A 12,802-nucleotide genomic window follows, 5' to 3' on the forward strand; every position below is an offset into this window, starting at 1 on the left:
AAAGCAATTTGTGTTTGGCTAATCAATTTGAAAAATACTTTTGAATAATAATTTGTGTTTGGCTAAACTTTTCAAAAAAGTACTTTTATGTGTCAAATTACAAATAAGGACATGAAGAGAGTTGCTTAATAGTTAATATTATATAAATAGATAAATAATTATAAATATTTATTATTAAAGATAATAAGTAAGTTTTTTATTTTATTTAAGTAAAATAAAAAAATAAAATTGAAAAGTAATTTATTCTTTCAAGATAATTTAAATATATCAAAAAATCATCCAATAAATATGAAAGTTAATCCCAAAAGTCATTTTATATTACTTAATAGTTAAAATTAAGTAAGGCTATTTTGGTATATATAATATTTTGCAAAGGGTATTTTTGGTAGGAAAAAAAGTCAAAACTGCTTCTGCTTCTGGAGAGAAACTATTTTTTTCTACTTCTTCAAAACGGCTTATGCTTCTAGCCAAAAGAACTTTTTTTTCAAGAAAAAACTTGGCTAAACACCTCAAATTGAGGAAAAAAGCACTTTTGGCATGGTAAGAAACTTGGCCAAAGGCTATTAGTCCTTAGCTAATATACCTACTTTCTAAATATGGACATTTCCTCTTTCTTTGATTTTGATTTTTTGTTTTATCTGTATGTTTTTTCCTCTTTGGTCTAAACATATCATCCATGGGCCAAATTTAGCCTTTAAATCATTAGGCCCAATACACTATTTAGTAGAGCTAGTACAAGTCTAGGACAAAATATAAAATTGGTCGGTCGGTCGGCTGAAACTAATTGTATTTGCTAGTTAAAAAGTATTATATATATTATGTATATAATACATATATATGCAACAACAACAAAAATACCAGCTATTATTTTTAAGAGCAGCTAAAATTATGCAGTTCTCTAAAACTTACTAGTTTTACGGGAACATGGAAGGGAGAACTGAAAAGGTCAAACATTTGAGACAAGTTACACAATGTGAAGTTTAATTTTGAAGAATTAACCCAAATAGCCGTTCATCTAATTATTTAAACTAAAAATAGCTAGTGGGGGGTATAATATATGCATAATTTATGCATTATATGTGTATAATTATGTATAATCAATGTATAAACTATGTATATGACTAGAAAAAGTAAACAATAAAATTGCCGGCTATTTATGTAGAAATCCCTTTAATTTTCGGGATCTCTCATAATTTTTCTTGTGATAAATACAAGCATTACTAAAAATAAGAATAGTAAAGCAATAATAAGGAAATAAGAAAAAAAAAAGAAGGGAAAACTACATAGTATAGCCGCCGCCAAAATAATAACCGACAAAATATATATTTTGTGTATATTAATATATAATTTACATATTTTTTTTATATATTTGGTTAGGGAATGTAACTATTTTTGGCTTACCTGCCAAATATGTAACTTGCCAAAAAAATTCAACAGAGAAGTGTGTCAAAATCTTAACCCAAAGGAACTGTCATAAATTTATGTCAAAATCTTTAGTGTGTATAAAGCAACAGCATATACATCAACATCTTGAGTCCTACAACAATTAAACATAATTCAATAATCAAGGTACAAAGTTACCCTCTTAACCATTGCATAAGGCAGTTTTAACCTCCAATCTTTCTGTTTACGGCTTAGAGGCCTTCCTTTGGCCGCTGGATCTCTATTCTCCTTAACATCCGCCAACTTCCACATACAGCTTCCTAATTCTGCATCAACTGATTCTAAGAAGAATATTCCGTCCTTTTCAAGGTTTCTCGAGTTCATTTCTTCGATATAGCTAACTCTCATAGGCATGTCCTTGAAGCGGGATAAGTCATCTGGTACTTTTAGTAGCCTCTCAGCACCAGGAGATGATACCTTAGGATCACAGGAAAGAGAGTGTTTATTTCAAAGATCAATACTCCCAAGCCATTATCAATTTTTTTACAGAAAAAGAAGACAACTACAGTTTTAACAGTTACCTCAAGGGCGAGATCATCAGGAATTTTCCCTAGTGCACCAGCTTCGTCTAACTTTTTCTTGTATTGGCGGCTAAATTCTTCCATCTCATCCATACTTGGACAGCCATATCTGATGTAAAGAGTACGTTACACACTAACACTACCACCAGGAACAGATATCAAAAGAATTCACGTGCAATAACCAAGTGAAAACTATTAGAAGTATGCACTCAACTTTCCGTTTATGAAGTCCTATCTGCACGAAGCTATGGATAGAAAGGAAAATGAGGAAGAAATTGAGGCAAGGAAGAGGTCCTATAACTACCTATAGTTATACATGACCCATAACTACCTATAACTAAGAGGTCTAGTCCAATTACTTATCCATCACAAGTTATATAACACGCATTTTAGTTTGGAACAACCAAAATGTTTGACATGCTTTCACAATCAAAAATCTTTTACACTATTCTCACTTTTATAACGAAAAGAACTTGTTTAACAATTCAATAGTGACATAATACTAACTTGTCAAACTTACCAATATCGCTTTTATGTGACCATTCAAACTTCGTTAAGTAAAATGGGACAGAGGGTTGACTTGATTGTGACATTAATCCGGAGAATAGAATTTTAAAAACCAAATGCAACAAAGAATTCAGGGAACGCATGCTCTACTTCATTTCTGAAAATGCAGAGGAGTGCATGATATAGCCAAGAAGCCTGTACTGCAAGCAGCAACTCACTCATTTGGAAGTTTGTCTAATCTCACATAGATGTATCCGCGAGGACTAGTTTTGAATGCATAGAGCTCCATGTCATCACCGAACTGTAGCAGCACATCACGAGCAATGGATAACGCCTGCTTACCCCAAGGGCAATTTTGCAAAACTATTCCCCCTCCATCACCTCCATCACCAATCTGAACGTTTGAACTGCTAAAATCAAATTGAGCATATATACACAAAAAAATTATAAAAAAAAAATATTGAATCGTAAAACTCCAAAAGTTCATATACCTCAGGCTCAGCATCCTCTTCTTCTTCTTCCCATAAATCTATTGGTTCTACATCCGCAATCGTTTCATCTTCAAACATAAACACACAAAGTGTGGCCGTGTGAGAGAATATAAATTGACGAATTTGACAAAAATTCACTAAATTTAATTCAATCGGAATAAGAAACAATTAAAGAGCGAACATCCTTATATTTCTCAGAGTAAATGAACACTGCCAATTCTTTTAGCCCCACCAGGGAGGATGAATAATGTTTCCAATTAACTTCAAGTCAAACCTCCAATCTACTAGTTGTTGGTGGAGGTACACTACCACTGCTGCCAATCTCAATGGCGGAACCAGGTGGGAGAACGGGGTTCAACTGAATCCCCTTTGTTGACAAATTATACCGCATAAACAGGGTAAAATTTGTTTTTGGTTATATATAAGCTATTGAATCCCCTTGACATAAGGAAAAATTCTAGTATAGTAGTGAAGGGGGTCCAAAAATTGCTTTAGGTCACAAGTTCAAATCTTAACTGTCACATTCTATTGTTTTCTCGAAACTCCTTATATAAATTCCAAGCTCCACCACTGAATTCAGCCTCACTCATCAACATTTTCATTTGTTGCTTCGCCAGCATAACAATATAACTCTAAGGGTGTGGCATAGTGGTCAATGAGGTGGAAGCAAAATCACGAGGTTTTAGATTCAAATCCCAGCAAGCCAAAAAACAATAGGTGAATTCTTTCTATCTGTCTAAGTCTAAGTAATCAGAGTTATCCATTACTTGTGCTAGCAGTAGGTAGCAGGTGCCCAGTAAAATAATGCAGGTGTGCATAAGCTGACACCACCGTCATAAAAAAGACATATACGATATCTTCATCATTGAAATAATAAGCACGAATCACCTCAACATTAAGAATGAGAACCCAGAATATAAACCACCACATAAACAAAATATCAAACACCTAATGAGGAACTGAATTAGAGTAACACAAAAAAATGAAACGACAGAGCTTACAGTGAAGTGGGTCGTTTTCATTTCTATCTGGGGTTATTTCTTCTAAAGAATTAGTGCTCAAGTACCGAAGAGCTGAAACTGAGATGTGTTTATTAAAAGGAACACCATTTTGCAAAACATTACAAAGATTGTGAAGGCTTTGTTTTGGTTGCAGTATTGTTGGAAAACGATGGTGATGGTGATGGAGAGGTGTAGAGAATAAAGGGTTTCGCAAGAAATTGCTGATTTTGCTACTCAGTTTACTTCTCATCGTCCTTTGAGCAGCAGAAAGTCGCAAACTGAGAGTGGAGCTGTGTGTTTTGTTCTGCTGGGTGCTGCGGCACTCTTTACATAAGTCGCTTATTCATAATGCGACCTATAAATTCTTAATGCCCCAATTTTTTTTTTGACTAGACGTGTTTACCTAAAAATCGGATAATAATTAAATTTATAAGTAGCTTTAAGTATATGTGATTTCACTTGGCACAAACTGAGAAATATGAGAATTGAAATTAGAAATTAACTATTAAATGAAGCAAACCAATGTAACACGCAACTTTAACCCTCGAGCTAGGTCGCCATCGAACCAACTAAGTATATTATTGAAAAGCAAGAACTGAACAACTAAATAAGAGAGCTTAAGAGAGAAAACATAATATATTGCTTTGTTATGCATGAATGTCCCCCTTACAGAATGATTGGAACCCCCTTTATATAGTAGAGGAATTCTACATATGGTATAATTCTAAATACAAAAGGAAATCTCCTAATTGGCTAATCAACCGGTCTTGACTTGATACATGCCGAGATCTCCGTCACAATACTCGCCCGGTCATAGATTCCTCGGCTTTCTGTTATTCGACTTATCCTTCTCGGTCTCGATTAACCATACCGATTTTGACTTTATACAGATAGTCCCCTCATTTTTTGGAGAGTAATGACAAGAAACGATTTGAGCCTTCGATCTTCACCTCGATACATCATGACATAATCGTCGTGACATAAGCAGCAGGAGTGACAGAAACGTCTCGTCGGTACAGTTTTTCGGGTATTTAATGCTAGTCAGTCAACAGACGGCCATTACCAGTTTTGAACCGTCGTTGTGAAACCGATAAATAGCCCCATTCTTTATTATTTCAAACTTTACTTTCAAATCTTTTTCATTCCAATCTCCATAGTTCTTTGCCTTCTCCAAAGCTTCCTATCTTCAGGTTTTTGAGTTTCTTTGCTTGTTCTTCCTAAAACACCAAATACTTCAATCTCCATTCTTCTTTACCCACAAACACCAAATGGCCAAAACATCTAAAACTGTTCCGCAGAAAGAGGCTGCTTCCTCATCTCGGCCGGCCGGCAAAAAACCAGTGGTGGAGCCACGCCCTGAAGAACTTATTCCTGGGGGGTGTGTCATTGATTTCGACTTTAAGGTCGAGAAACCCTCATCGGTTCCTGGTCGATGCGAGCCGGTATCGAGATATATATGCTCAATATCCAAAAGCCTTCTTGACCAGGTGAAGAAAGATTACAACTTGGGAAATAAAGAGGTTGTGATACCGGCACCAGAAGAAGCGATCACTACCCACGTGGAAGGGTTCCTGAGTGTTTACACTTATCCTTTCACGTTGGGTCCCCTCGATACAGTCATCGTAGACTTCTACAAGAAATACCAGGTGACCCTCGGCCAAATTCACCCTTCTTTGTAGAGATCGAGATACTGCTTCGTTTCTTCGTGAGCAAAATCGACGGGCTTCCCTTCACCCTTGACCACCTCATAAGATTATATAGCCCTCGACTCTATCGAGGTGGCCTTATAAAGCTTCAACGTCGGGCCACTAAGGCGCTTATCTCGAGTATAGATGAAGACAAAGATCGGGGCTGGATGGGCCAGTTCGTTCGGGTGAAGACCACGGACCTAATCCCGACTGAGAGCATGCCATTTCCTGAGAAATGGAATATGAAACGTAAGTATGATTCCGTCTTTAATTTCTGTTCGTTGTATTTACTTCTTCACCCTTTCTTATCAGTGTTTTTCTCGATGCAGTCGTTGCTTGGATGCCGGGTGCGGTTCCCCACCTCGGAAACTGGGTTAGGAGCCTGGTTTCGATATCAACATACGCTGAGCGCACATGGCGCGATTTGTCAAAGGGCCGGTGGGAGGCTCGTACTCATGGTAAGCCTTCTTCCTGACTTACCGATTTCCCTATCGTTCAAGCATCTTTTCAAACATGAGTTTACTTACTTTCTCCTTTTGTAGGTCTCGGAAAGGATGCGATTATGAGAACCTCGTCCGGTGATGAACAAGTTTCACCACCTATCTCGAAAATGGCGAAGGAGAATAAGAGGAAAAGGGCCTCGAACTCCGAGGGTCAAAAACCCAAGAAGAGAATAGCCCGTAAACCCAAGGGGAACACAATCCCACTGACTATGGAGTTAGTCCAAAGACTAAGGGAGGAAGAAGAAGAAGAAGAAGAAGAAGAAGAAGAAGAGAAAGAAGATAATTCCGGCTGGTGGCCCGTGCGCGAGCTAGCACCGAGATTCAGAGAACTTTGGAACCGGTGGGAGTTGATACTACTCCGTCTAGGCTTGATGAGGTCGAGGAGTAGACTTCGGCCCAATTCCCCAAGCCGAGAGGAACCGAAGATGCTTTATCTCAGGGCGAAGAGACCATTGAAAATGCGGTGGATGTCGGTGCAGAAATCGGGCTTGAGGCTCCCCAAGATAGAGGCGACGCCCAAAAAGACCCACTCGGGGAAATAGAGATTGGGGATTCCCCCTCGTTTCCTTCATTTTTCGAGTCGATGATAAGCGACGCTCAGGCCGTGGAGACTTGTCACGGGGAGGGAGCCCACAGAGAGGAAGATCCTTTCCATGGTTATTTTGTTGGGGTAGAAGATGTCACCGGTTTGAGTGACTTGGAGGCTATGAAGAAGACCTCGGGCGAGGCTTCCTCGAGTTTTAAACTGACCAATCAGATTCCGGCCCCTAGTGTCGATCCCGGGCGTAAGCGAACAATCGTTATCACAGTCCCGGAGGATGCCCGGGTTCTTGCTGCCCCCATAGGGGTGGCTAGCTACCTCCGATGTTTGGTCATGAAAGAAGACCAAGCCCAGACGGACGGGGTGGGAGCGCCTTGTCTTTTCAACTAAGCCCAACAAGCCCTGAACTGGGTAAGTTCATATTTTCTTTGTCAATTTTCATACTTGTACTTTTCTCCCCTTATATAATTCATTCTTTCTATTTTGTAGGCTTTTGTGCTTCATCACGAGGCTTTCTTCCGATCCCGAGGGGAGCTGAGCCGGTACGAAGCCAAAATCCAAGGGCTTACTAAGGAGAGAGATGCCTTCAAGCTTCACAATAAGCAAAGAGAAGGGGAAGAAAAAGGACTTCGGGCTGAGCTAGAAGCAGCTCAGAAAGAACAAGCTAATCTGGTCGAGCAGGTAAAACAAATCTTTGAAGTTAATGACACTGACTCGGGGCGTGGTGGCTAACAGTTCCATCCTACAGGTCCAGCGAAAGCTCGATGTGATCGGGCAGCTTCGTGGGGAAGTGGACGCAGTGAAAGCAGAGGCCGAGGCATGGAAGAAGAACATGGACCGCCTTGCCTCAGAAAAAGGAGGTTGCCCGAGCTCAACTAGCCTCGGCTGGGACCCAACTCCGAAGCTTGAAAGAGAATGACTTGGTACAAGCCAAGAAAATTAAGGAGTTCCAGTCTCGGTTGGGTTCAGCAACTTCCGATCGAGAGAGGCTGGCCACAGAACTTGCAGCGGCCAAATCGGAGGTCGAAATGGCCAAGGCAAATGCTGATTCAATGGTGGCCGTCTACCGGCCCGACGTTGAAGCTGCTCAGGTTCGAACAAAGGAGATTGCCGAAGCTGCTTAGGCTCGAGAAAACTGGGTTGTCGAGCATGCTAAATTCCAGTCTCGAAGGAAGACTCTCGAGGAGATTCATGCTCGTGGCTTCGATCTTACAGCCGAGATCAAGAATGCTAAGGAGCTTGAAGCTGAAGCGAGAGTGTTGGCTTTTCCTGATGATGATGATTCTGGGAGTATGAGCAGATCTGAAAGCAAAGAAGGCCTCGAGGGTGAAGATGCTGCTCCCAGAGAAGACTAAGTCCTTTAGGATTAGTATTTTTTGTGTTTCTTTTAAGACCGCTTCGATCTTTTGTAGAGAAATTTGATCGGGCCATGCTGCCCTTGTAAATGATTTTTGACATATATATATAAAAACTTTCTTCCTTTCTGCCTTATAAAATTATAAAGTTGTATTCTAAGGTCCGAGGTTTAGACAATTTGATTGAAACCGAACTAGTATAACCCTTAGGCTTTACGATCGAGTGAGTGCTTGCTAAAACTCGAAGTAAGGTAACCCTTAGGTTTTTATTTGAGCGAGGATGGTCTCTCGAACTCAAAGCAAAAAATAGCCCTTAGGCTTTTGTAAAAAGATTGTTTATGGCTTTCTCCCCTTTTCGGCTTGAAAAAGTTTTTTATCATTTGTATTTGCAAAACTTGTAATGCCTTAGTATGAAATAAGGAATTGTTCGAGAGTTCGAACAATTTTATACTCATTAGAGTTTTCGAGGCTTGATATTATCGAAGCCTTTTATGATTTTGCCGAGGGTAGCCTTTTTAACCGGTTTATGAAAGAATTCGAAGGCATATTTTGTTACGAAATTCGGACGTCTCTGACCCGTGTTAATTCGGTCGTAGGCTCTTTAGTTCGGGATTTTCCCCTTGGGCTTATTTTCCCATTTTACTTTGAGCTTTCCCGAAGTGCCAGTCCCCGAGTGGGGTGGCCGTGGCCTATAAAAATCTAGGGTTGCCTAAAAGGTCTTATGATCTCGGAGTTTTAATAATTCGGTCTCGTTTATTTTTTCGGATGGCAGTCCCCGAGCGTGGGGGTAATTATCCGAACTCTGGTTATGGTCGGCCCTTAAGCCTGTTTACATAATAGATCGAGAGTATGAAATTGTAAAGTAGAAAAAGTTGCTAAGGCATGAGATATCGGTAAAGAAAAATACTTCTCTTTATAAATGATTATACATGCGTAGATGTTTTGTGCCAGGGCTCAAGTAAAATACGCAGGCACGGTTCGTTTGACCGTTTGGCCCTTACAAACTTTTCCTATCGAGACCCCGCTGCCATGAAGTAACTTCCTCGCATCAAAGTTGACATTAGAGGGCAATGCCCCCCAGTATTCGAGGTTGATTGTAAAGAAGCCTCGGATACTGTTGAATTGTTCTAAGTTAGCACGATCAATGGTTGCCTCATTAAAAACCTCGCTGGATAACCTATTTGGGACAAAACTGGTCTAAGAGAAAAGGAGTGCAACGCGTTCTTTCAGACCTAAAGGTTTCGTGTCGAAGAATCCATCGTTGTTTCTAGTCGAACACCTGCAAGGGTTAGTTTAAAATATAAATGAAAATGGGAGGGGGCATACCTTAGTAGTAGTATCGTTTTAGGTGCGATACGTTCCAATTACTCGGCAGTCATTCGTCATTCATCGTGCCGAGCTTGTAGGATCCTTTTCCGATGATTTCGATAACCCGGTAATGTCCTTCCCAGTTCGGACCCAGTTTCCCTTCATTCGAATTTCGGGTTTTGAGGGTGAATTTTCTTAGCACCAAGTCCCCGACGTTAAAATGTCGAAGATTGGCTTTTCGATTGTAGTATCTTTCGATCCGCTATTTTTGGGCGGCTAATCGGACGAGAGCGGCTTCGCGTCTTTCGTCCAACAATTCTAGGCTCTTATTCATGGTCTCATTATTCGACTCCTCTGTTGCATATCGAAACCTAATGCTAGGTTCTCCGACCTCGACCGGGATCAGAGCTTCGGTGCCATAAACTAACGAGAACGGTGTTGCTCCAGTACTGGATTTCGATGTTGTGCGGTATGCCCATAGAACCTCGGGTAGTATTTCTCTCCATTTTCCTTTGGCGTCGGTCAATCTCATCTTAAGATTTTGGATGATGGTTTTGTTGGTCAATTCGGTTTGTCCGTTCCCGCTGGGATGATAAGGTGTTGATTAGATCCTTTTGATCTTATGATCCTCGAGAAATTTAATTACTTTGCTGCCGATGAATTGTTTTCCATTATCACATACAATCTCGAAGGGCATCCCGAATCGACATATGATGTAGTCCCAAATGAAGTCTATGACTTCTTTTTCTCTGACTTTCTCGAAATCATGTGCTTCAACCCATTTAGAGAAATAATCGGTCATAAACAAAATAAACTAAACTTTACTTGGGGTCGGCGGGAGAGGGCCAACGATGTCCATTCCCCATTTCATAAAGGGCCATGGGGACAGGACCGAGTGGAGTAGTTCCACGGGTTGATGAATCATGGGCGCATGCCTTTGGCATTTGTCGTATTTTCGAAAGAACTCCCTTGCATCCTTCCCCATATCGATCCAATAGTACCCTGCTCTGATTACTTTGTGGACCAGCGAATCGGCACCGAAATGATTTCCACAAGTGCCCTCGTGAATTTCCCGTAGGATGTAGTCGGTATCTCCCGGTCCCAAACATATTACCAACGGTCCATCGAACATCCTTCTAAACAGGACAAAGTGAACCGTGTTGCCTTTGTGCATAGAGCTCTCGACTCCTTTGGATCTGATGGAAGCTTCCCATTCTTTAAGTACTCTATATATTTATTTCTCCAATCCCAGGTTAAACTTGTGGAGTTTATCTCGGCGTGACCTTCTTCGATTACCGATCTCATGAGTTGTACGACATTCCCTGAGTTGAGTTCGTCGTCTTCGACCGATGAACCTAAGTCTGCAATAGCGTCGACCTCGTTGTTCTATTCTCGAGGTACATATTGCAAAGTCCATTCCTTAAATCGATGTAGAGTCACTTGTAGTTTATCCAAGTACCTCTACATTCGGTCTTCTCGGACTTCAAAAGTCCCTTTAACTTGGTTTACCACAAGGAGGGAAACACACTTAGCCTCTATGACCTCCGCTCCCAAGCTTCTAGCTAGTTCAAGACCTGCAATCATGGCTTCATACTCGGCCTCATTGTTAGTCAATTTTGTAGTTATGATAGACTGTCTAACTAGATTACATATGGGTAATTTTAGTACGATGCCTAGTCCGGACTCCTTCATATTCGAAGCACCGTCCATAAAGAGGGTTCAGACTTCTGAAGATGTAACCGATTTTATCAGTAGTTCTTTTTTAACCTCGGGTACGAGGGCCGGCGTAAAGTCAGCCATACCGCCAAGATTTGAGACTTGATGGTGGTTCGGGGTCGATACTCAATACCGTGCCCACTGATTTCTACGGCCCATTTGGCCAATCCACCCGAAAGCTCGGGTTTGTGCAAAATATTTCGAAGAGGATAAGTTGTTACAACACATATTGGATGACATAGGAAATATGGTTTTAGTTTCCTAGAGGTGCTTATTAAAGCAAGTGCTAATTTTTCTAAGTGTGGATATCTAGTTTCGGCCTTACCTAAGGTCCGACTAACATAATAGATAGGGAGTTGTGTACCTTGTTCTTCTCGGACTAGGACTTCACTTACCGCTATCTCCGAGACTGCGAAGTACAGGTAAAGATGTTCATCCAATTTCGGGGTGTGAAGCAGCGGCGAGCTCGATAAATACCGCTTTAGTTCCTCCAAGGCCTGCTTGCATTCCGGAGTCCATGCAAAATTGCTTTTCTTCTTAAGCAGCAAGAAGAATCGGTGCTCTTATCTGAGGATCTCGAAATGAATCGTCCTAGAGCGGCTATCCGCCTCGTAATCCTCTGCACGAACTTTACATTATCCACTACCTTGATATCCTCGATAGCTTTGATTTTATCGGGGTTGATCTCGATTCCCCGATTGGACACCATGAAACCAAGAAACTTGCCCGAGCCAATCCCGAATGCACACTTTTTGGGGTTGAGCTTCATATTATCCTTCCTCAGTATATCGAAAGTCTCCTGCAAATGCTTTAAATGGTCCTCTGCTCGCAGAGATTTAACTAACATGTCATCAATATAAACTTCTATTGATTTTCATGTTTGTTCTTCGAACATTCAGTTTACTAGGCGTTGATAAGTTGCACCAACATTTTTTAGACCGAATGGCATTACATTATAACAGTAGGTACCGTACTTAGTGATAAACGAGGTCTTTTGTTACACCCCATATTTTTGTACGTAAAAGTACGTCGTAAGTCAATTGATGTAATCTTGAAAATGAGATCCTCTTTAAAAGTATATAAAGTGATTCAATGATGTCACGTCCCATTTTCGGAAGCCTTTAAGGGTTATCATTCGGGGACAAATTTTTCTAAGGGAACTTGTTGTTACACCCCGTACTTCAGACGTCACTGTCATTATAGGATTATCAAATGTAAGCTAAAAAGGGACGAAATTCTTCTATAAGGATAAGAAAGGTTTACCGAAATCTTAAGTAAGTTAAGATAAATATGAGATTTGTTAATAATGATTTAAATGAGTTTAAAGTCATGATATGACTATATATGATGTTTGGATATGAAATATAAAGTTTGGAAAAAAATTAGATTTAAGTTGCGGAAAAATCGAGCTAAGATTTGCCTTGTAACGACCCATTTTGAGAAATTAATTCGTAAGCTTTATGATATCATTTTGGGATATATATCATACAAAAATGAAGGTATTTAAACCTAATTTCCAACGGTCCAAACCATTTATTGATACGATATCGGGGTAGAGAAATATAGATTTTTAAAGTAGGATCGCCAAGTCACGTCGCCGTACTTCAGAGAAACTGGCAGGTTTATAGGCCAGGTTGCGAGGCAGTTTTCTCCCAATATATTGAGCGTTACAGGGAGATCTTTATATTAAATTAAATATCCATGTATCTAGTTTGTAACGATGCAAAC

The 12,802-nt window shown here is 40.2% G+C and overlaps 1 protein-coding gene across 2 annotated transcripts; it reads right to left on the bottom strand.

The window, feature by feature from the left end:
- Positions 1–1,446: 1,446 nt before the first annotated feature.
- Positions 1,447–4,298, bottom strand: LOC107792005 (uncharacterized). 2 transcript variants are annotated; one of them, XM_016614179.2, is made up of 5 exons: positions 3,964–4,298; positions 2,963–3,030; positions 2,690–2,865; positions 1,965–2,073; positions 1,447–1,860 (listed from the first exon to the last, which is right to left on the bottom strand). In XM_016614179.2, the coding sequence occupies exons 1-5, from the start codon at positions 4,211–4,213 to the stop codon at positions 1,558–1,560; spliced, it is 906 nt and encodes a 301-aa protein (XP_016469665.2). In that variant the 5' UTR covers positions 4,214–4,298; the 3' UTR covers positions 1,447–1,557. The 2 variants fall into 2 exon arrangements, with proteins under 2 accessions (XP_016469665.2, XP_075104509.1); XM_075248408.1 differs by having other exon boundaries at positions 2,690–2,878; positions 3,964–4,021.
- Positions 4,299–12,802: the final 8,504 nt, after the last annotated feature.

The sequence above is a fragment of the Nicotiana tabacum genome, chromosome 24, assembly GCF_000715075.1.
Source record: "Nicotiana tabacum cultivar K326 chromosome 24, ASM71507v2, whole genome shotgun sequence".
Taxonomy (NCBI): Eukaryota; Viridiplantae; Streptophyta; class Magnoliopsida; order Solanales; family Solanaceae; genus Nicotiana; species Nicotiana tabacum.